Source organism: Schistocerca gregaria, chromosome 2 (genome assembly GCF_023897955.1).
Source record: "Schistocerca gregaria isolate iqSchGreg1 chromosome 2, iqSchGreg1.2, whole genome shotgun sequence".
Lineage (NCBI taxonomy): Eukaryota > Metazoa > Arthropoda > Insecta > Orthoptera > Acrididae > Schistocerca > Schistocerca gregaria.
Window position 1 is genome coordinate 118,586,197 of NC_064921.1, and position 21,753 is coordinate 118,607,949.

Sequence of the window (21,753 nt, forward strand, 5' to 3'; positions counted from 1 at the left end):
GCAGCGTAGCACTGCCTGATCGCTTCGCCAGCACCTCATACAGCACTGCCACTTGTTCTGGAACAAGACAAGGTCGCTCGTCTCTGAGATACGCTGGGCGCAGTGTCTCCTGGTATCTTCTTGAAATTAGGCACCAAGGACCGTGAGTTCGAGGGCCATCTCCCGCCGACTGGATGTGGGTATGTAGCAAACTGCAGTAAATAAATAGATGAATCACTTGTCTCCTAACTGAACGCCATTGTAATTGCTCGCTCACTCGCTGGAAAACCTGAGCGCCTTACACTTCAAATAAAGTTGCACACAGGCATCTTCCTGGCACCTTGTCTCCTTTTTAATGTTTTGCTTCAATGAGAAATGATCTTGCTTTGCTTCACCAACAGCTCTCTGCTGTTTTCTGTGAGATTCTTCAGAAGTAAGGAAAATAGAAATGATGCAGTTTACCGATGCACGCAGCTCAAAGCAGCTACGTCATCCGGTCTCTTCAACATAAATTCCGTCACCGACAAATATCGATCGATATCTGCATACAGAGAGCTGCCACACATCGTACCAATGCAGTGGCGCCTTCAGGCCAGTGGTACGTGAAGCATATGTTACTTGCAATGTGTATAGTGTAACATAGGGACTTGCACACTTGGCGTCTATGCTTTTGTTTGCGCCTGTAACCCGCGGTTCGCAGGGTTGGCATGGCTAGGTACGGAATTGGCAAGGTTAAAGTTAAGGGGTGGCCGGATGCCCTGCCTGCCGCCACCCCATACCCCTCGGGACAGAGTTTGTGCCCCCCCCCCCCCCCCCCCACCTGTCTGAGTCTAATCTAGTCCATGGAATAGCGCGAACGTGTTCAGATGGTTGCGAGTGGTGTAACTGAGGCGGGACGTGGGGACCAGCTCGGTATTCACCTAGGGGGATGTGGAAAACTGCCTAAAAACACATCCAGTATGGCCAGCACATCGGCCCTCGTTGTTAATCCACCAGGCGGATTCGATCTGCGGACGGCGCGCCTGCTCGCGTCCAGCAAGCACCACATTAGCGCTCTCGGGTAACCTGGCGGTTTCGCACTTGGCGTCTATATTTAAGGAAAATAGATACTCCGTTGAAGCACGTTCGTTAGGCTGTGGAGTTTGGACTATCCATGGAGGTGCAAGAGGAGGAGCATATGTCTATGGCTTGTATTCCTTATGCTAGGTGGATATCTATTAAGATAAGAAGAGTTTTAAGGAATCTGAAATTAGCAGTGTATTCCATCCACTTACAAAAATAAGGCAGGCTGTATAAATTTTTCCGGGATCGAATACCACAGGATACCATGCGATGATTAGCAGCACGACGTTAATGAACAACTGCTGACACTACTGACGGATCTGGATATTTTAGTCCTTCCATAAGGACACTGTGGGGCTGCGTATCCAATTAACATGACTGTGCATCTTCGCAGTGCTCCGGCACTGTAATTTTTGCTCTCAGGTACAGGTTGTGATCACTCGGGATCGTTGAGAACCGTTCAACGAAATTTGATCGATATCTATAGCAGGAAATTGGGTTTAAGCGTTTTCAGTCCCCTTGTTTCACACCCTCCTGTGGCGTTATCAGCACAGGATGCAACATTTTCATATTCGTAAATTAAATGGCAGGTCCCTCTAGGACCCCGCAGTCTGGCAACATTGTCTCTGGTCCCCGACCGACTTTATTGCGAATTTTGAAAAGGTACCTGTACTGACACAATTCATGAAACAATTCTATTTGTCTACAGGTAGGCAACCCCTTGATACCCCTCTGATGCCAGATGCCTGTTACGGATGCATGCTAGCAGGCACCTAGGTGAATTTCACAGTTTGACTGTGAACGTTTTAGGCCTTTGCGTGTCGATTCAGGGCGGTGGTGTATCTGAAACATTTTCCTCAGACATCCACAAGGAAACATCTGATTTCCACTGTGGATGTCGCAATTCTGATGTCCATCACAGAGGCGTCAAATGAAGGAGTGGAACGGTATAAGAGACGGTGTGAAGACGACCCCATCGTGTTTCACGTCCACGGTGCCACTGGGCAGAGTATTTATGCAATATGGTTCCAGTCTGACACCACTAACACGCCTTAAACGTTACCTGAATTTCGCAGCTCTGGCTTTTTTTCGCAAGCATCAACGCCTTGCTTTCTGAAGCATCTTCGAGCCTAGGGGTAACGTCGCTGTGCGTAACGTTTTTCCACCATTACGGAGAGAGGTTTGCAAATTGGAGGCAAATTTCAAACTTCTGCTTCGCAATGGACGACAATTGTGGGGTTTCAAAAAGAGCGGTCCTTTAATTGTGTTGCTCTGTATTTATGAAGAGCTTTGTATGTGTCCGTTGCGCAACAGGGCACAGGTGTACTAGTATCTGTTATCTCCACTGAGAATAGTGATGCTAGGGCAATATAAAGCCAATCTTCTTTGATTGGGCTCCGATGGTGGTGAAATTTTGCACTCTCTAGCACTGCTAGGTCACGGCATTAACTTTATTCCTTCACATGAAGTTTTCCAACCGAAGGTAATCCTGTTAAAGACCCCACCAGATCCAGACTTTTCGCAGTAACAACGCTAGGAACACGGAATGAAATCTGAGGAGAAGCTGGTAGTTATCAGTACGTCCGGTTTTTCGGACAGTGATTCTGGTAGCGCGCGCCGCGGAATTTGAATCCCCGCCAGACGTCATGGACGTCGAAGACCCCTAGAGGTCTCTGCACGATGGCGCCGTAAGCTGTGGCGGAGCGCGCCTCCTGGCCTGCATTTAGTGTGAGGGCGCCACAGTGGAACACGTGGTTCCAGCGGCCAATAGCGGCGCCCTTGATAGAGTATTTAAGCGCCTGCCTCTTCCTCGGCCAGCCATTTTACCTTTAAGTCACCGATTTTATCGCCAACTGTTATTTTTTATTATCTTCATCTTTTTAAGATACATTCTGTAGGCTGAAGAGCGGCGTAATAAGCTGCTGCCAGCCCGCCCCCTTCAGGGGGAATCGAAACTCAATAAAGGAAAAAAAAAAAACTCAGCCAGCCAAGACGCAGGCGATCACTGTAGGCAAAACCACCCCTTCCTTCCGTCTCCTCGACTTCAATCTCACCATTTAAGGCCATCCTATCCCCATCACCCCAACCCTTATGTACCTTGGCGTCGCCCTTGACCGTCGCCTCTTATGGACCCACATCTCCGGACAATTCAAGCTAAGGCACGCTCCCGACTCCGTCTCCTCAAGCTCCTTTCTGGCCGCACATGGGGTCTGGACCCCTGCACCATCCTCCACACCTATAAATCCCTTATCCGCCCTATCCTGTGCAACGCTCATCTCGCCTGGATCTCCGCCCCTCCTACCTTTTAGAAGTCTCTTCAAATCCTAGAACGCCATGAGCTCCGCCTCGCCTATCACATCTGTCTCCCCTCCCCCATGCGGATCCTCTATGACCTTATTCAGTTCCCGCACCTCCTTCTTTTCCTCGCGCAGATACGGATCCTGTACACCTCCCGCAAACTTGATCCTCCTCACTCGCTTGTCTGTCCCATCCTCTCCCACCCCTATCCGCTGTTGCGCCTGGATTCCAACATCCCACCTGCTCTCCATCTCTACACTCTCCAAACCCAAGGTGGCTTCCACCAACTCCCCCTCCCTGATAATGCCCTCATCCCCTCCATCTACCCCTCCTACCAACTTTGATCCTCCTCTACCGCACCCTGTGTTTTCTTCCGAGTGCACCCTCTCTCCCTTCTCTCCCTCCTGTCCCTCCTCCTTTCTTCCCTACTTCCTCCCCCCGGTCTCCCCTACCCCACTACCTTCTTTCCTCCCCCTCCCATCTCCTCTGTGACTGGCATCTACACATTCCCCTCTCCCTACTCTCCCCCCCTTTTCCCCTTTTGGCACACGTATAGTGATGTTTCTTGCGCCAGAGATCATCGCCTAGTGTTTGTGTGTGTCGTCGCGTTCGTGACCAAGTGGAACACGTGTTACTCGTTTGTGCTCCAACGTACGCATGTGCCGTTCCTTGGTGCAAGTCTCCGAGGACAATGCTCGAGCACTATAGATCGCTGACGCCAGTGGCCTGTTGCAGACAGCGCCACAAGCCCAGTCTCGGGAGCAGCACCATGTACGGTCGGAAACTTTTACAAGAAGTCGCTTTCCAGCCTTAGCATCAGTTCTCAGCGGCAGCAGTGTCTCTGCTGAAGATGGCGTACAAATGGACAGCTGAAATATCGAGCCATATTGATCTTAGGACTCAGCACAAAATCCAAGGAGACTACCAAAAACTACACTACTGGCCATTAAAATTGCTACACCAAGCAGAAATGCACATGATAAACGGGAATTCATTGGACAACTATATTATACTAGAACTGACATGTGATGACATTTTCACGCAATTTGGGTGCATAGATCCTGAGAAATCAGTACGCAGAACAACCGCCTCTGGCCGTGATAACAGCCTTGATACGCCTGGGCATTGAGTCAAACAGAGCTTGGATGGCGTGTACAGGTACAGCAGCCGCCCAAGCAGCTTCAACAAGATACCACAGTTCATCAAGCGCAGTGACTGGCGTATTGTGACGAGCCAGTTTCTCGGCTATCATTGACCAGACGCTTTCAGTTGGTGAGAGATCTAGAGAATGTGCTGGCCAGGGCAGCAGTCGATCATTCTCTGTATCCAGAAAGACCTGTACATGACCTACAACATGCGGTCGTGCATTATCCTGCTGAAATGTAGGGTTTCGCAGGGATCGAATGAAGGGAAGAGCCACGGGTCGTAACACATCTGGAATGTAACGTCCACTGTTCTAAGTGCCTTCAATGCGAACAAGAGGTGCACGATACTTGTGACCGATGCGTGGCCGGTGTGTCCAAGCGGTTCTAGGCGCTTCAGTCTGGAACTGCGCGACCGCTACGGTCGCAGTTGCAATCTTGCCTCAGGCGTGGATATGTGTGATGTCCATAGGTTAGTTAGGTTTAAGTAGTTCTAAGTTCTAGGGGACTGATGAGCTCAGATGTTAAGCCTCATAGTGCACAGAGCCATTTGAAGAATTGGTAACCGATGGCACCCTATAGCATCACGCCGTGTGATACGGCAGTATGGCGATGACGAATACACTCTTCCAATGTGCGTTAACCGCGATTTCGCCAAACACGGATGCGACCCTCATGATGCTGTAAACAGAACCTGAATTCATCAGAAAAAATTACGTTTGGCCATTCGTGCATCCAGGTTCGTCGTCGAGTACACCATCGCAGGCGGTGCTGTCTGTGATGCAGCGTCAAGAGTAACCGCAGCCATGGTCTCCGAGCTGATAGTCCATGCTCCTGCGAACGTCGTCGAACTGTTCGTGCAGATGGTTGTTGTCTTGCGATCATCGCCATCTGTTGACTCACGGATCGAGACGTGGCTACACGATCCGTTACAGCCATGCGGATAAGAAGCCTGTCATCTCGACTGCTAGCGATACTACGCCGCTGGGATCCAGCACGGCGTTCCGTATTAGCCTCCTGAACCCACCGATTCTATATTCTGCTAACAGTCATTGGATCTCGACCAACGCGTGCAGCAATGTCGCGACACGACAAACCGCAATTGTGATAGGCTACAGTCCGACCTTCATCGAAGTCGGAAACGTTCAAATAGTTCAAATGGCTGTGAGCACTATGGGACTCAACTTCTGAGGTCGTCCCCTAGAACCTAACTAACCTAAGAACATCACACACATTCATGCCAGAGGCAGCATTCGAACCTGCGACCATAGCGGTCTCGCGGTTCCTGACTATAGCGCCTAGAACCGCACGGCCATTTCGGCAGGCGTCGGAAACGTGATAGTACGCATTTCTCCTCCTTAAACGAGGCATCACAACAACGTTTCACCAGGCAACGCCGGTAAACTGCTGTTGGTGTGCGAGAAATTGGTTGGAAACTTTCCTCATGTCAGCACGTTGTAGGTGTCGCCACCGGCGCCAACCTTGTGTGAATGCTCTGAAAAGCTAATCATTTGCATATCACAGAACCTTCTTCCTGTCGGTTAAATATCGCGTCTGTAGCAATTCGTGGTGTAGCAATTTTAATGACCAGTTGTGTATTACCTCAGGAACGACTACTCAGTCAAAAATATTATCCACTTTAGAAACAGCAGGCAATAAATTCCCGTTTCTTCACTACGCCCCGGGTACCGAGGCAGATGGCAATGAGAAACACGCTCCATGCAAATTCGCACTCGGCGAGTGCCAGCGCTCGGGATGCCCGAGCGATCAGCGCAGTGTTGCATGTTTCGAGACGGCAATGGGCGAGCCGCGACGCGCGCGCCTCCTGCACGTTCTCGGGCCAGTGGGCGCCGCAGACCGGCTCGAGGTGTGTTTATTCATGCCGGCACGGCTCATGGCCCGCGGGTTGCGGCGCGGCTGCATATTCATGGTCGCCTGACTCCACCAGCTCCCCGCGGCTTGTCGGCCGCCTGTTTTACACACCGGGAACACCTTCCCGGGAACCACTGCGTTACCCCTCAGTCCGATTCGCGCCCCCTCCCTTAGGCGCGAAAAGAGCCCTATACGGCATCAGTTTAACTGTACAGCTAACTGGACTGAAGGTATGTGTTCGCTGCGTTTGGTTTTCCCTTCAGTCCTTGTCTCTATTCTCTCAGTGCCGTATCTTTTTTCCGTCACGATAAATTGACAACATATGTTAGCCGTTGTGAAATTTGCTGTATTGAAGAGCGCGCCGCAGCGCGTAGTGTAAAGCAGTCGCCTTCCGTTTCGGGCGGTGGCGCCGCTGTGGCAATCGCATCTTTGGTGTCTCCCTATGGTGGGAAAGGGGAAAGGCTGCTTGTTCACGTGCTTTTAAGGGACGCTATGAGCTCGTCAGGGGGTCTGTCAGTTGGAGTGAGGCTAGGTCAGTCTCGCGTCACCCGTTGCTGGTCTGTCTCTCGTTTGCTTTTGTGCGGTTGTTAGTGTCTGTCTGTCGTCGGAGTGCTAGTATGTCTGCCGTTTGGATCAAACTTTAAAGCCAGAAAATGAGAGTCTTGCCACTCCGCCAGTAACAGAACTCAACTAGTGGTCGCCCGGTCTGGGTTGTGTTCCTGCATCTGAGTCTGCGCGTTAGGTCGCCAGTCTGCTCGAGTTGCTCGGACAACGGTCATTGGCGGTTGGATCGGTCGGTTGGTCGGCCGCTCACTGAGACACCAGATAAATTGTCCGCCTTGAGCGTCAGCGCATGTGAGGTCCCCACGTGAGTCCATTGGGCAGCGCCGTATAGAAAGGGGTAGTTGCTTCGCGGTTGACACGAGAGCAACAGGAGCGAAACCACGACATCGGGCTGGCCGGGGCGAGCTGCGACGCCGTGAGACGGGAGATCGCCACACCTTACTGCGTCCGTTGAAGCGGCTGGCAGCGGACGGTTCGCGAGAGCGTTGGGGATGCTGCGCCAGGTCTTCGCCAGTAATCGCAGCTTATTAGAATTTAAGTGATTGGAGATATATTGTTTCATTTACTTGTTAAATCCTACTTCTTTTCTTGGTGAGGTCACCAGCCGCTTCGTTCTGGCGTCGTCGCACCATTCTTCTCCGTTTGCCCACCCACGGCAAGGTTGGTTATTGATGAATTGGGTGGTCCGTTTCTTCCCTCATGGAATTGGAGCAACCTGCGGTTCGGGTTGTTTAATACCCCCCCCCCCCCCCCCCCACCGCCCTGTCAAACTGCCATACGTTAATAGCTACCTCTTTCATGTTTGTCGGATTCGGTGTTAACGAATTTATTGCTTAAAGGCCGAATTCTTGAAACACTTTTTTTATCTTGGCTATCATCTTGCGAGGTGATGTATGTGTAATGTAGAGCATGTTGTACATTTGATGTAAGACTCCATTTTATGGGTTTTATTTAAGTAGCCATATTAGGTTATAAGGTTGTCACCCTTCCATCGTAAGAATCCTTTAAAAAATGCTCTTTCTGTGGCAAATAATTTGAGTGTTGTACCATTTCCAATCCTCTTAGGGGTGCATAGTTTACGTGTTTGTGTGAGTTGTTAAAATTTTTTTGTTTAAAGTAATCTGGTGTGTTGCAGATTGCACCAGTGTACTCTTTCAGAGGTGGTTGTGAGCGGTCTTGACTACGGCCATGTTGAAAGGGAGCAGACAAGCTTCTCAGTCCGAAGGTTCCCACTGTTAATATTGTTCTTTCTGCCTCTAAATAAAATTGTAACTTGGTATTTTGAGGGTGCTTTTCTGCTTATAATTTTAAATCTGTTTTGAAAAGGCTTTTAGGAACAAAATTCACATTTGTTAAAAGTAATTTCGTTTTCCATCAGTTACTTCCTGGCAACTACTTTCATGCTCACCTAGTGTGATTAAATGTGTTAATGTTCTTGATGAATCGGTCGTAAATAAAGTAAATTCTTTAAGAAAAAAAATTTGAGATTAAATTCACGGTTCAATATGGTAGAAAAAGAATATTTAATTTGATGTTGTAGTTTTTTATGGCCATCATCGCGTTCAAAACTATATGCATAGACCAGTTACGAAAGATAAGTCTACCATCTTCGTAAACCCTTTGGGATATACGTCATGTTTCACTGTGCGTTCGTTATTAACGCCGTGCTAACATTTCAGTGGGTCGAATGAATAAAATCTTCCGCACTGACTTGGCGCGTTCACTGTCAGTTTGATAATAGACAACCGCTTTTAGCGCGCTATTCGTTTAATCTACACGATAAACTATGTGACCTGGCACGTAGTAGGATTGATGACATTTTTAAAAATTTCCAGAATCCGATACATCAATATTTAAAGAAATATTATCACCAGCCCTCGGTAGGTTGAAAAATATTATCGATATATCGACGAAAATAATATCGCTTGTAAGCAACAAAACTATTATGATTCTTGAAGTTTTCCCGGCGTATTGAATGTTCGATAGGATTTCGCGGTTGCAGCCGGATCATGTTGCAATTTTGCCACTATATTTCGGCTGGCAATCTCCCAGCCATCTTCAGATGAGTGTCCTTCACTGGAGAATGCAAGTTCCCAGAGTCAACTTTATAGCAAAAATTTGGCGCGAAAACGCATGCGCTTTGGCCTCCGTCACAGGAGCGTCCTCTATGGATGCGGGCGCGCATTCCGACAGAGGGCGGATATATAATTTTCACCTTATGTTTCATGCACCTGCGCTCCACAGATAGAATAGTAGCTCCAGAGGGTGCGGATCTCGGTAGAGGACGCTCCTGTGACGGAGGCCAATGCGCATGCGTTTTCGCGCCAAATTTTTGCTATAAAGTTGACTCTGGCAACTTGCAGTCTCCAGTGACGGACACTCACCTGAAGGTGGCTGTGCGATTGCCAGCCGAAATATCGTGGCAAGAAGTCAACATGATCCGGCTGCAAATCCCGAAATCTCATCGAATAACAAAAATATTGGCTGCGCATTGTAAATATAGTGCCAGATTTAAAGCTGCATATTTAAGTATTGATTTATTATTAGATATTGTGTACATCAACAAGCTAGCAGTCTGCTTATACCCCTCAGAGCAAAAATCGAAAGGAAAACGGTGCACGTTGACACCCGGCGATAACCACATTGCTAACAACGGTAATTGTACGTAAATGGTACAACCAAAAGTGTCCGATGAGTCCGTCGTTCTGGTTCGTTACATATCGAATTTGTTTGGGACACTTCCTGTCGACTTCACCGTATTTTCATTTTTGCAAACGCCAGCGACCTAGCAGTTGTAGTGTCAGAATTGCGTGTTGAAGTTAAACGTTGCAGTTACTGATGGTAGCGCCGAGTGCCAATTACGTCAGTATTTGATCCACACGTCTTCGCCCACTTAGAAGACCTATCTGGTCATTTGGAATTTTGTTCATCAGTTTCAGCAGCTGTTTTTGAAGAATGCCTGTGTGAAAAAATAGTACACTAGCTACATTAAAAATTGTTTTATAACGCAGCTGGTCTGCTATTTCTTCACATCGGAAATTTTATTCCATCCACTGCCCCCCCCCTCCCCCCCGTTAAATTGGACTTCTTTTTTTGCCGTCTATACTTGTGCTACACAGTCACAGAGAGGTACTAGACGTCATGAAACCTCAAAAACTGGTACGATTCCTTCCAAAAGTGAAAGCACATTTATTTTCTACTACAATTTCAAATGAACCGCGTCAAATATTTATCTAACACTGGAAAAAATTAATATAAAATAAAAATATCGGCACTCGATATTTTCTTTTAAATATCCCCATTTCATATATCGATGGATGGTATGTTGTCGATGTATATCGATATTGTTGGGAAGAAATGATGATATGTCAATATTTTATCTGCTGCTCTTAGCACGCATAATTTACTTTGCCGCACCGTGACTGTTTAAAAAATGAAAGAAACTTATCAACTGAAGATGCATCTCCGCTGATGCAAAAGTGGTCGCGACCTTTAAAAAGCATTTTAACAGCTAGTGCAGAAGTTCTTATTCGTCATTGAGCGTGGCTTGAGTAATGAAGGCACAGTGGAACATGACATACAACGAAAAATTTTGTTGAAACTCTGAAGTTGACAGCCTTACTTGTTGAAACAGATCAATAAAAGCAGTTTTAAACGCGATCTTCGCTATTCAAAATTCCATTTTAAAGTACAGGCATACCTCATTTCTCATTATGAAAAACGATAATCAATTTGAGATTGCAGCTGCGTTGGTTATTTGCGGAACTGTGGTACAACCCACAAACAACCAGTGACGACATTCAAGTCACGCGTTAACAGTACAACAAGTTATAAGAAGGTTTCTTGGCGACAAATATATATAATCGGCTCTTCCTAATTCTGACCTCGATGAATCGAATTTATCGATAAATCAAGTAATTTTCTTAGTCTCTTGAAAAACCGCTATAAATATAATAAATCATCCGTATTTAGCTCTTTAGGCCGTTTCTCGCAACCTTGTATCCTCCACCGGATTTTTATTTTCTGCAGTTTATTCGTTTTGTGCCTTGTATGGAGGTTGTCAACTTTCTTCAGCCATTGTTCATCCTCTAATTTCACCAAATTCTTTTATCATTTTAAACGCCGCCTTCCGCACTGCACTCAACAAATTTTTTGTATTACAGATTCATATAACTTTTGTCTGCCATGCAGTATGCACTCAGTGCGCAGCTGACGACAACTATAGCTCTGCTTATGTTTTCTGCCCCCATGTTAAGAGTGGACAGAAAAGCATCGTTATTCAGCAGTTCGGAGATAGATATGGAGATACCGTTAACTAGGGGCGTAGATTATAGTTAAACTTCTTTTTAATCCTTCACCCGTCCTTTTGTGATATGAAAGTGGCGTACTACTTTACTTTACAAGTAGTTGTCGTGACTCACCTGCAGCTGGAGACAACTTGGTGACGACGCCCCACCGTTGTTTCCACTGGAAAAAAGGGAAACAAAGTAAATCAGTTACAACTACTAAGGACTGGTGTCCGTACTATACACTAGGTGGCTTTCAAATACAAATTACCTCCTTTATTCTTTGGGTCTTATCACTTGGTACCTAAGTTATGTATGGTCACAAGGATGAATTTGTTAAAAATATTTAATAGCTCTTGGGTCAACTACATCTAGTTTTGTAGAACATATATTTTTTTCTTAAGTTTATTGCAAATAGCGATACATAGCCTCGAAAATGGACTGTGAGTCTGTTGATACGTATTCAGAAATCTGCAAACAGTTTACAGTGTTAGTGCTAAGACACTAGTTGAGAATCAGAGGAATTTACAGTTTAAGAAAAATGGAAATAGTTCTAATTTCCTTATTATACGTTGACCTTGTCATACAATGTGAATTATCAGAAATAATAACTATAGCGCAGTTATTTTTGTGGGCTGCTACAGAAATTTAATTTGCTATTGAAATTATTATTCCATAAATACAAAAGTACGTATCATCCAAGTATTTCTCAGAACCGTTTTTGTTACATTCAGGTCTGCAGTTCTTGTAATCTTTCTGGTTTTTACAGTACTTTTATTTGAAATAAACAGTATATTTTATGTGAAAATATCTAACTTCGCCTCCCTCGGCCTTTTTAAGCAACGTTATAAAACGCATAAATTTATCGGCGCTCATTTGAGACTCATGTCTTAATCCATTTTTCTAAAATTTATCAACCCATTATGTCGTCCCATATTACGATCAAATTTCGTGTTTGAGAGCTTGTAATGTTACACCACTTGATAGTAAAATGGGTCGCTGATACATGTTGACATATTCCACACTTTATGAATCATGACATGAGTCTGAAAAATTAGTGATTCTACAATACTTGTAGAATATTTTATATAGTCTGTTTTATTCTTTACGTCAATATGAATTTATTTTTTTGTTGGCTTATTTGTCATAAACATTGTAGCATCCACAGATCCATACGAGTAAATTATTTCGTATCATTTCTTTCTGATCACAGTATCAAGGGTGGATCTTCACTATGGTTGATGAATATGTTTGTCAGTATCCATAAACCTTTGGACCGATTTAGTAGGATATTTCTTTCTTCTTGCACACAAAACAATCGTAAGTTGTAATTTCTTTAAGGATTTTGGTTGTTTCTGTAACATTATTCATTGGTGGCATTCGTTCATTAGTAAGTTTTCTTCCGTGACGTTACTGTTAGACATCGCTATTCCACATTGATACAATCTCTGTTAGTGTTTTGTGGCGTGTGTGTTAAGAGTTCTTGAGTGTGTGACCTAGAAGAAAAACTTTGCATTTTCCACACTATGAATAAATTCTGGCTTTGTTGTCTCGGCATAAGGCAGTCAACTCATCGCATTTTCTTTGGAGGGGGGGCATAGTCTCCTGGGTGATGGACACTTTTCGCGGGAATGACTCTGCAGCCTCCTCCATACTTTGGTGAACTCAGGAGGCATTCGGCCTTTATCAGGAAGGGTAGTGCCATGCAACCACTGTAATCCTCAGAGCATACAGAGCATATTTATATAATTTTTACATTTCCTGCACAAATATAAAAGTTTCAGATACCGCCGCATCGCCCAGCCAGAGCGGGAAATACAGCTGATGTTACTCCAAAGTTTAAATCATTCATTCAAATTCAGTCGCTCCACTACCATACTTCGTACAATGAAGCCTATCATTTGAAGAGATTCTGCTATATCCTGGTACAAACCTCGTATTTGTTAACGCACGTTTTGTATGCCAAGAGTGGGATGCTTACGCCGTGTTCCCCAGTTTTACACGAAATAATCGTTATGTTCATTTGACAAATTGGAAACTGCATTGTTTCCTCCTGTCACTCTGCTGTTGTCCACAGTGCTTAGCTTTACCTCTGTGGTCCTCTGTCTGTTGCTGATCAGAGCACGCTAGCTGTTGTAAGGAAAATGTATCAACTATGGTAGTACAATCCATACACTGAACAGCTCCTTACTTGCTTACGCTGCACACGCAATTTTTTTGCTTAGTTTGGTTGTTGTGCTTCTTGCTGTATCATTAACTTCGATTTCGCAAGCTATCTAGATGAGCTGATCTTGTCGTTTTATTCATATAGTCACCACAATTTTTGTTACTTCATCAGAGTGTTGGGATCATTTTATAATTTGATTTGAGTTTTAGAGAACTTCATACTGTGTTAAATGCATTGTGATCTATGTCAGTCATCAGAGCAAATAAATATCTGATAAACTTGCTCTTGTCTTAAATTACATGATTCTTTAAATTGTCCTACAACTCCTCGATGGTTAGGTGGACCTCTAAAAATAAATGTAACTTGCTGCACATCTAAAATGATTGTCCTGATTGTAATGGTGTTGTTGATATGCATAGTAGCAAAGCTCAACGATCATTCTCTTATAATTCAGTACACGTAACTGTGATTGGATTCTTTCATCTTGTTTGATTGTAACTATATTCATTGAGTAGAGAGAGCTGTGTCGATTTCCCATAGAATCCTAAGTCTGCTCTGTGTTGTTTCAAGTCTATTTGGCTAATAACCTTCCAGTATTATAATGTAGTAAGCAGCAAAATTGCATACAACTGTTCATCATAAAAATCCTTAACTTCATCTAATTTCATTCTTTCAGCAGTTCGTATTGACATATATATGTTCCCTATTTGAAAAAAATATGAGTAAAAAGTGGTTCAAATGGCTCTAAGCACTATGGGACTTAACATCTCAGGTCATCAGTCCCTTAGCCTTAGAACTACGTAAACCTAACTAACCTAAGGACATCACACACATCCATGTCCGATGCAGGATTGGAACCTGTGACCGTAGCAGCCGCGTTGTTCCGGACTGAAGCGTCTAGAATCGCTCGGCCACAGCGGAAAATATGAGTACAACTTTTTGTGGAATGAGCAAGTTTTTTGTGTTCTAAGTATATTTGTACCTTTTTAGTGTTTTGTTGTTCTTCATTATGTAACGTTGTGTTGTAATTTTGTTTGTGTGATTTGCCAGATAACGTGACTGTGCATTCATAAAATTCATGACAATCTCATGGGAGTGTTTAGTTTATGCATTTTGTATTGGCTTCTAAGTGTTGGTGTTTTTGCGTTCCTCTGTGTTATGAGTCATTACTGCTTGACTGTTCATGTATCACTGACGTCCTTGAGGCTGTTTTTTTTTTTTATTTGTCTCGAATCAAGCTGCTGGATGAAATTACAGTTTTGCTGCATTGTAACTGAATTGTTTTGTTAATTTCCCTGTACATTCTACTGGACTGGTGTTCCCTTTGATGGTCTCTCATCATCTCTGATCACTATGATATGACTGGAATGTAGTGTTCCTTTTAAATTCTCTGTGAAATCGTTCTGTACTTGAAAGTTCCTGATTATGTCTATTACTTTCTCATTCATGAGTTCACATGTTAGCACCACTTTTTGTTGTTTCTGTACCTTTATCGGCATGATTTCTATTTGTAGTCAGATTATCCGATCACTGTCTTCTGTCTTGATTTTAATGTAGTGTTTGAGCTAATTTTCAAATAGCTGTTATTTGTCTTAATTGTGGATATGTGAGGTTTATTAGCCTCAGAGGGATGGGTGTTGATAGCGTATTGCTAATTGTTGAGTTTATCTTTTGGGTCAAGTTTATCAGGGAAGTTTCAATTTGTGTACGTGTTTGCTGTGTGCGTATTTCAGTGTCCCAGCTCCAGTCACATTTTCATGAACCAGTCGTAAAACCACACAGATACCAAGCAGCTGGTTTATACCAGTTAGAAAGTGAAGAAAGAAAATCAGTGTATCTTGACAAGATAAGCAGATACTTCCAAAGTAGACACATAGGTCACATAAGCAATAGGTATGAAGATAGGCATACTATTTTTCCTGATAACCTAACAAAGCATGGCCTATATAACATGTAGCAATTTCAACTGACAACTGCTAACACTATAAGAAAATTTTCACATACAAATAGCCTAGATGAACAAGAGAGAGAGAGATAATACCAAGTTAGCATACGTAATAATTCACTGACCATGTCAGCCACTATAATAATTCCAAACCAAGATACAGAACATAACCAGATTAAACAGTAGCTTAATAAATACTTCTGGGATAGTACTGGGGTGATTATGTAATTAACTGATCAAATTCATACTAGTACAAACTTACTTATTATGTTAGCTATTGTATCAACAAGAAATTGAGATACTGAAAATAATCAGACTGAATAGAAACTTATTAAACATTCCCACCGTAACCCTCTCTCTGTCTCAGGTGTCAACCTTACTTACCTCTTGTGTAACCTGACGAGCAAATGTCACTCTGACGACTGAGTATTAGTGATATTAATGTAACATGCTATGGGTCAGTTAAGTGGTCGATAGACACTATTCATATATCCTTGATTTTCATTCATTTTTGCGAAGTCCGTATGCTGTTACTGACAATCAGTGAAAGTCTGGTGCTGATAATATGGGTGATGTCAATGATTGCAGTGAGACAATCACAAACACAGCCTTAAGTTTCCCCCTGTCTCTAAATTTAATCGCACGTCCCATGACTGTTGTCCTGCATAAGTTTTACGGAATCGTGGAAGGATACTCCCAGAAGGAGGGACAGAAGCCACTGCTGGCCTGCATCTAGAGTACCTAGGGAGAATAGGCAGCTTCTTGGAACGAGGATACTGCGAGCATGGGCAGTGGCCTGTACAGTGGACGACGGGTAGGCATCTGAAGTACTCTGTATTGTCCGACTGGCTTTGGTGTGACGTGAGCAATCAAGATTGCACCAGACACAGCAATGCACTGAGTGTCTTTGGATCTGTCTAAGAAGATCAAGGACAAGGAACTTCGTCACGTGCCCTGCCAGTGCATAACAAATCATATTTACAATTCGGTCTCTCAAGAACACCTGGGTGTGACACGATACTGAAGTGCCTGTGTTGTTCCAAAGTACGATGCAATATTTCTTCGGAAATGCATGCATGACCGAAGGAACAGGCACCAGGGCGACTACAGCCGTTACAAAATGTTGTTCTTTTGCGGTAATGCTTTTCGTAGGAAAACCGACGGCGCCTGCTTTCTGAGGAGAAGCTTGGCAGTCGTGTATTGTTAATGGTTGGCAGTCGTGTATTGTTAATGGTTTTCTTCTCCTTTTATGTGGGAAGAAGTGAGACAGCCTGATGCCTCTCCACATGGCTGTATATGATTCACTACCTCACTACCATACAGCGCTGCGTTCCAGTCTGCACTTTGAGAAATTTCATCCTCAAATTATGGCCTACATACCAGTTTAGCGATAGAACATTGTGCTGAGTTTTAACCACTTGACATCTTGTGCATGAGGTTCAGCGTAAAATGAACATGTTTTATTACCAAAAAAAATGTTTAATATCTGAAGATGACAGCTAAGATTGTTGAAACTGGTTGTTTTGAATAAAAATAGTATTTTGTACGATCTTGAGTTCTGAATTATTTTTAACTATACCAGTACCAATCTCTTGGTGCTTTTTAACTAATCGATTAGTATGGGCACAGTTATACAAGGAGTAAGGACAGGTAAAGGAGCAGAAACGTTTCTTATTGTGTATTGAATAATGGTAAATTATTATACTAGTACATTTTTACTAGAATTTATTTGGTGTTTGTAAAATATTATTTATCCGCTTTTTATGTAAGTATTTAAGATAGAAGTGGTCAGAAAGAAGAATTTTAATAAATGGCTGTAGGAAAGACTGTATTCTTTCTTATTCTAAAATTTTTAGTCTTATACCTTCCTGATGGTTGAACTGGGCCTGTTCTACGCAAACCTCTATCGTCCATGTTGCTGCGTTTATAATGTTCTAACTGGTATTGATCTGCCCTAATATTATTTCGGCACAGTTCCTCACTGAAGGACTAAGTACAGCTGCTAAACTTGCAACACAGCAGGGTGCGTGTCTCTAGTCGGACTCTGTAAGCGACACACAGCTGCTTGAGGTAGCCAGTACTGTCCGCAGCAGCGGTGGGTGCCTAAATAACACAGCGGGCGGTCAGCCAACCAGGACAGGTGAAATGGCTCCCTGGTACCCTCAGCTCACCACAACTGTTAAGAGGACTGTCCGTTTCATTCTAAAGTCCTTGTCTTACATTTTCTAGTGCAAATTCCTTCGATCGCTATGATCCACATGTTAATGGGCCACACAAGTTTTCCAAATCGTTTCTGCATATATAATGTGTCACCGATACGGGTATATGTGGGGAAAGAGGAACATGTATTGATAGTGTGTCTTGTTAAAAGGTTCGCAGTTGATGCAGAGAGCAGTTTTAGAGATCGCAGTTGGTGTGCTATTCTAGGTGATAGAGAACCATATACTGTTCAGAAAAGACTTTCACATACACTTTCGACAAGAGTGCTACTGCTTAGAAAAGCGGAGAACATGAAACTCGATAATGTCAACAGAACTACATCACAGCAGACTCAACATCGGAGGACGGGATGGAAATGACGATTGACATCAGCACTTGGTACAGAGCGCATAATGTTTCTAGAAATTATCCGGAGGCCCGATCCTAAATTTCCCAGTGGTTTCGCCTTGGAGCGCATTCCAGCAGAGGAAGGGAGGACGGTGCGCCACGTCGAAAGGATCTGCACTGTCGGACAAAGGGACAGTCACATCCAGTGGATGACTTCCAAATTGATAGAAACATGAAGACTAGTGTGCACATCTGTGAGAATGAATGAGACCACATTCTCCGAGTCAGAATTCAGTAGCCGAGATTGTTGCAGCGCTTCGCTGCAAGAGACAGAGTCACTGTTCATCACGGGCAAATAACACTGGAACAGAATCACGAAGGATGACTACCTACCTCTCATTCTATTATTGACTCTAGTCTTTCCCTCTACCTTCTCCCTCTCTACATCATTATTTATTTTATTTTTAACTAGGTAAGTAGTGAAATGTGGATTTCAGGGCGGCACTGGTATTTGTTAAAAATACGTCATTTATGTACGGTGGACCTTAACGACAGTAATAACTGCGAATAATAACCTGAATTTGTTCCAGGGTAAAAATGGTTGGTAAGAAATTGTTAGCTCAGAACACTTGAGAGACGATCCCAGTCGTTTCGAGAATATGAGTGTATATCGTCAAACAGAGCAGGAATATCATCCTGAATCACAAGTGAACGGTGACATATAATGTAAGAGGTCGAAAAAAGGAAGTGGTAACTGGAGTTGTGCTCTACCAAAACTGCTGTTCTGTAGTTATGGTGTACTCCATAATGGCACAGTAAATCGTAGGATTATCCGTAGTATTCGTAAAGGAACGGTAAGCCGACGACTACTCTTTGTTTTTTGTTTGTTCAACTGTTTCTTTGGACATAACTAGAACCGCATATCATTCAGTCTTAGTGCACTGTGTATTGTATACACTTACAGAAAATGAAATGCATTTTATAAGTAACAAAAATTAGTTGATCGCGTAGCTTCTGTACTTTAATATAAGCAAAGATATTATTGTAGATGCAAGTACAGTTTATGAACACAAAAGATTATAAATAATTATCATTGATATTTTTTATTCAATAGAATGTTCTCCATCATGATCAGAGGCAATATTTTACTATTGGTAAATGCGAAGATTGTTTATGACTAACAGAAACATATTTTATGTAAGTTCAACGAAATACTGAAGTGATGTTTGATCTGTTTTTGTTTTGCGGTCTTTTCATTTTACACTTCTGTTGAAGAAACTGCAATTACTACCTCTATATGATGAATCTGTATCGTGCTCTTCAATTTTACTACAACATCCCTCTTTTTAATTTTACAATCAATAATTTTCGAGCTAAATCTGAAATATACATTAACAATTTCAATTTCGCTTTTCGGTTTTGCTATAAACAAACTACTGTTTACTTTTAAGTAAGAGAGAGGAGAATAACTGTGTAAAACAAAAATGTCCTGTAGGTTACCCGTCATTTATATAGCGTCACTGTTTGCAGACTGTTCAACGCTTCTGGTTTTTGGGGAAATGTAGTAAGACATTGATCACTCACGTAAAGAAAGCAAACATTACGAGGTAACGTCCGATAGATATGCAACACACATAGCGTACGGGTCATAGAGGCACGGCCCTAACTGCCCAAAGCTACTAGGAAAGCTACCGTAGTCTACGCTTACTTCTGACAGTCTAGCGATTGCATACAGTACTTTCATAACTCCACTGATAACCCTAAGGCGGTAAGGATTGGTATGATCTCATAATCTCTTGTGTTCTTGAATGCACTACACTCTGGTAACAAGCAGTTCACCATGTAACACCCGAAAGTATTGTATGCTGTATTAATTACATTCTCTTATCGTATTTATGTCCTTATCATTTGATTTAACCAAACACATAACGTGAAATAACCCTAAGTACGCTGTTGTGTGTTAAGACTTTATTCTGCTGACCCCTTCAATTTATTTTCTCTCTCTCACAGTAGTTAATATTTATCTGCCGCCTAGGAGTACCAACTAACTCCTCTTCCGGATTATTTATTTGTGAAACTGCGTATGTCCAAGCGGATATAATGAGGAAATTTCCTGCTTTCAAAAAGCACCACGCGCAATCACGAAGACGTAAAAAAGTCGTACAACTTAAGCTTCACTACGTGAGGCACCAGCTACTTCGAAATAGCCGAAGTGAAATAAAATTGATGCAAGTGGTAGTGAGTATACAGTTTAACGAAAGTGTTAGTGAAAGAACTTTGGCTGTGTGTATATAAATATGAAAATCAACTGAATGCAGCTGTCGAAAGAGATTTGTTCCAATTCCACAACTTGGGCACCAAGCACGTTTCTACTTTCGCAACGGATTTCAGTGTTAGCGTGGTTCGTGATGTAGTTGGTTATGAAAAGCCCGAAGAACAGGTCGACCACTACTTTATGCAGAAAGCCACAGAGGGCTGGAGGCGGACTTACCGAACAGTGAGTCATTTGGGAAATTCAGACAAACATCGATTACGAAACTTTCTCGATTGGATGTCTGGTAAGCGTCGTTAACTTGCACAACTGTCGTTCATTTTCTAACATAATCCCAGAGTAGCAAATAACTTGGTGGAGTGTTAGGTTAACATGAAAACTAGAAATGCAAAAATTATTAGGCAGCTGATGTACGTTGGAATGTATTCAACGATGCAAAAATTACACTCTCTGCCTCCATCTCTTTTTTAACAACTCCTCTCTCTGGAATATCGTTGTTTTTCTCAGCTTTTCTATCAAGTTTACCTTTACAGAAATCAGCTTTTACGTTGTTTAATAACATACTTCATTGTTATTGTTGTCATTAGTGCCGATATTCTACGTTCAACGTATTCCGTATTATAACCAATAATCCTTTCCTGCCCGTACATTTCTCTCTATTACTCCATATTGTTCCCAGATACGTGTATCTGAATGCATCGACAGATGCCGGTTCTTAATAGGATGATTGTCCATACACCCCTGGCTTCATCAATATCGTTTTATTTCGAGCTAAATATGAAATATGGTTATCTGTGGAAATACAAGTGTGTTAAATGGAGATCTCATTCATAAGTCTGGCTACAGATACATCATAACATGTTTTACATTTTTGTGGTGCAAAAACGTCAACTTCTAAACAAAAATACTCTGTGCCGTGTAAATATACATTCGTAGCGAAAGACAGTTCAACTACTAACAGAATTTAAGGATAATGACACAATAATAAGTTAAGTAGCTGAAGATGGGAGTCCAACAATCGTGATGCATTACGATTAAAAAAATACGCGTTTGACACTGGAAGCTGATAACCTTTACTCTATATTTTACAAATGTAAAACAGTCACAGCCGAAACAATAGCTACAATGGATAAAATTAGTATATTTTTCCTGGGCTCTTGCATTTCAGTCACAAAGATCAGGATCCTGCGCATTTGTATAGTAATATAAACAACGTAAAAATCCTGTTAAGGTACGGGTTAACCTATAAATATTTGAGTGAACTTTGTAAAACTTTATGTGACAAGTGCGCGAGATCCTCGATTTCAACAATGGATTCTCCGTTTAAATGAGTCCCGTTGACTAATGGCAGTTTTTGCCGCAGACCGGAACGAATTCTGTGATCAGTGGCAAGGATACATACGAAATTATATTAATAGTGATCATCTACGTGTATCTCCAGGTAGTTGAGGAGTTATGGACGATTCCATGTGTATTACCACAGTCCGCTGTAAACAGAGGCGTCAAGAAGCAGAACTGAGTTCCACAGACTTAACACAAAAGCTCAGAAACAAAAAGACTCATCAATAAAGCAGCTGCTTCGCACAGCCTCTAAACACTAGAACAGAGGGGCAGAGGGG

General features: G+C 42.9%; 1 protein-coding gene across 1 annotated transcript in view; it reads right to left on the bottom strand.

The window, feature by feature from the left end:
* LOC126335669 (uncharacterized) overlaps positions 1-21,753 on the bottom strand; it is an 812,396-nt gene that overhangs the window by 536,005 nt on the left and 254,638 nt on the right. Inside the window, exon 2 of the mRNA XM_049999125.1 lies at positions 11,339-11,384. Coding sequence (XP_049855082.1) covers positions 11,339-11,384 — 46 coding nt within the window. The remainder of the gene's footprint in view (positions 1-11,338; positions 11,385-21,753) is intronic.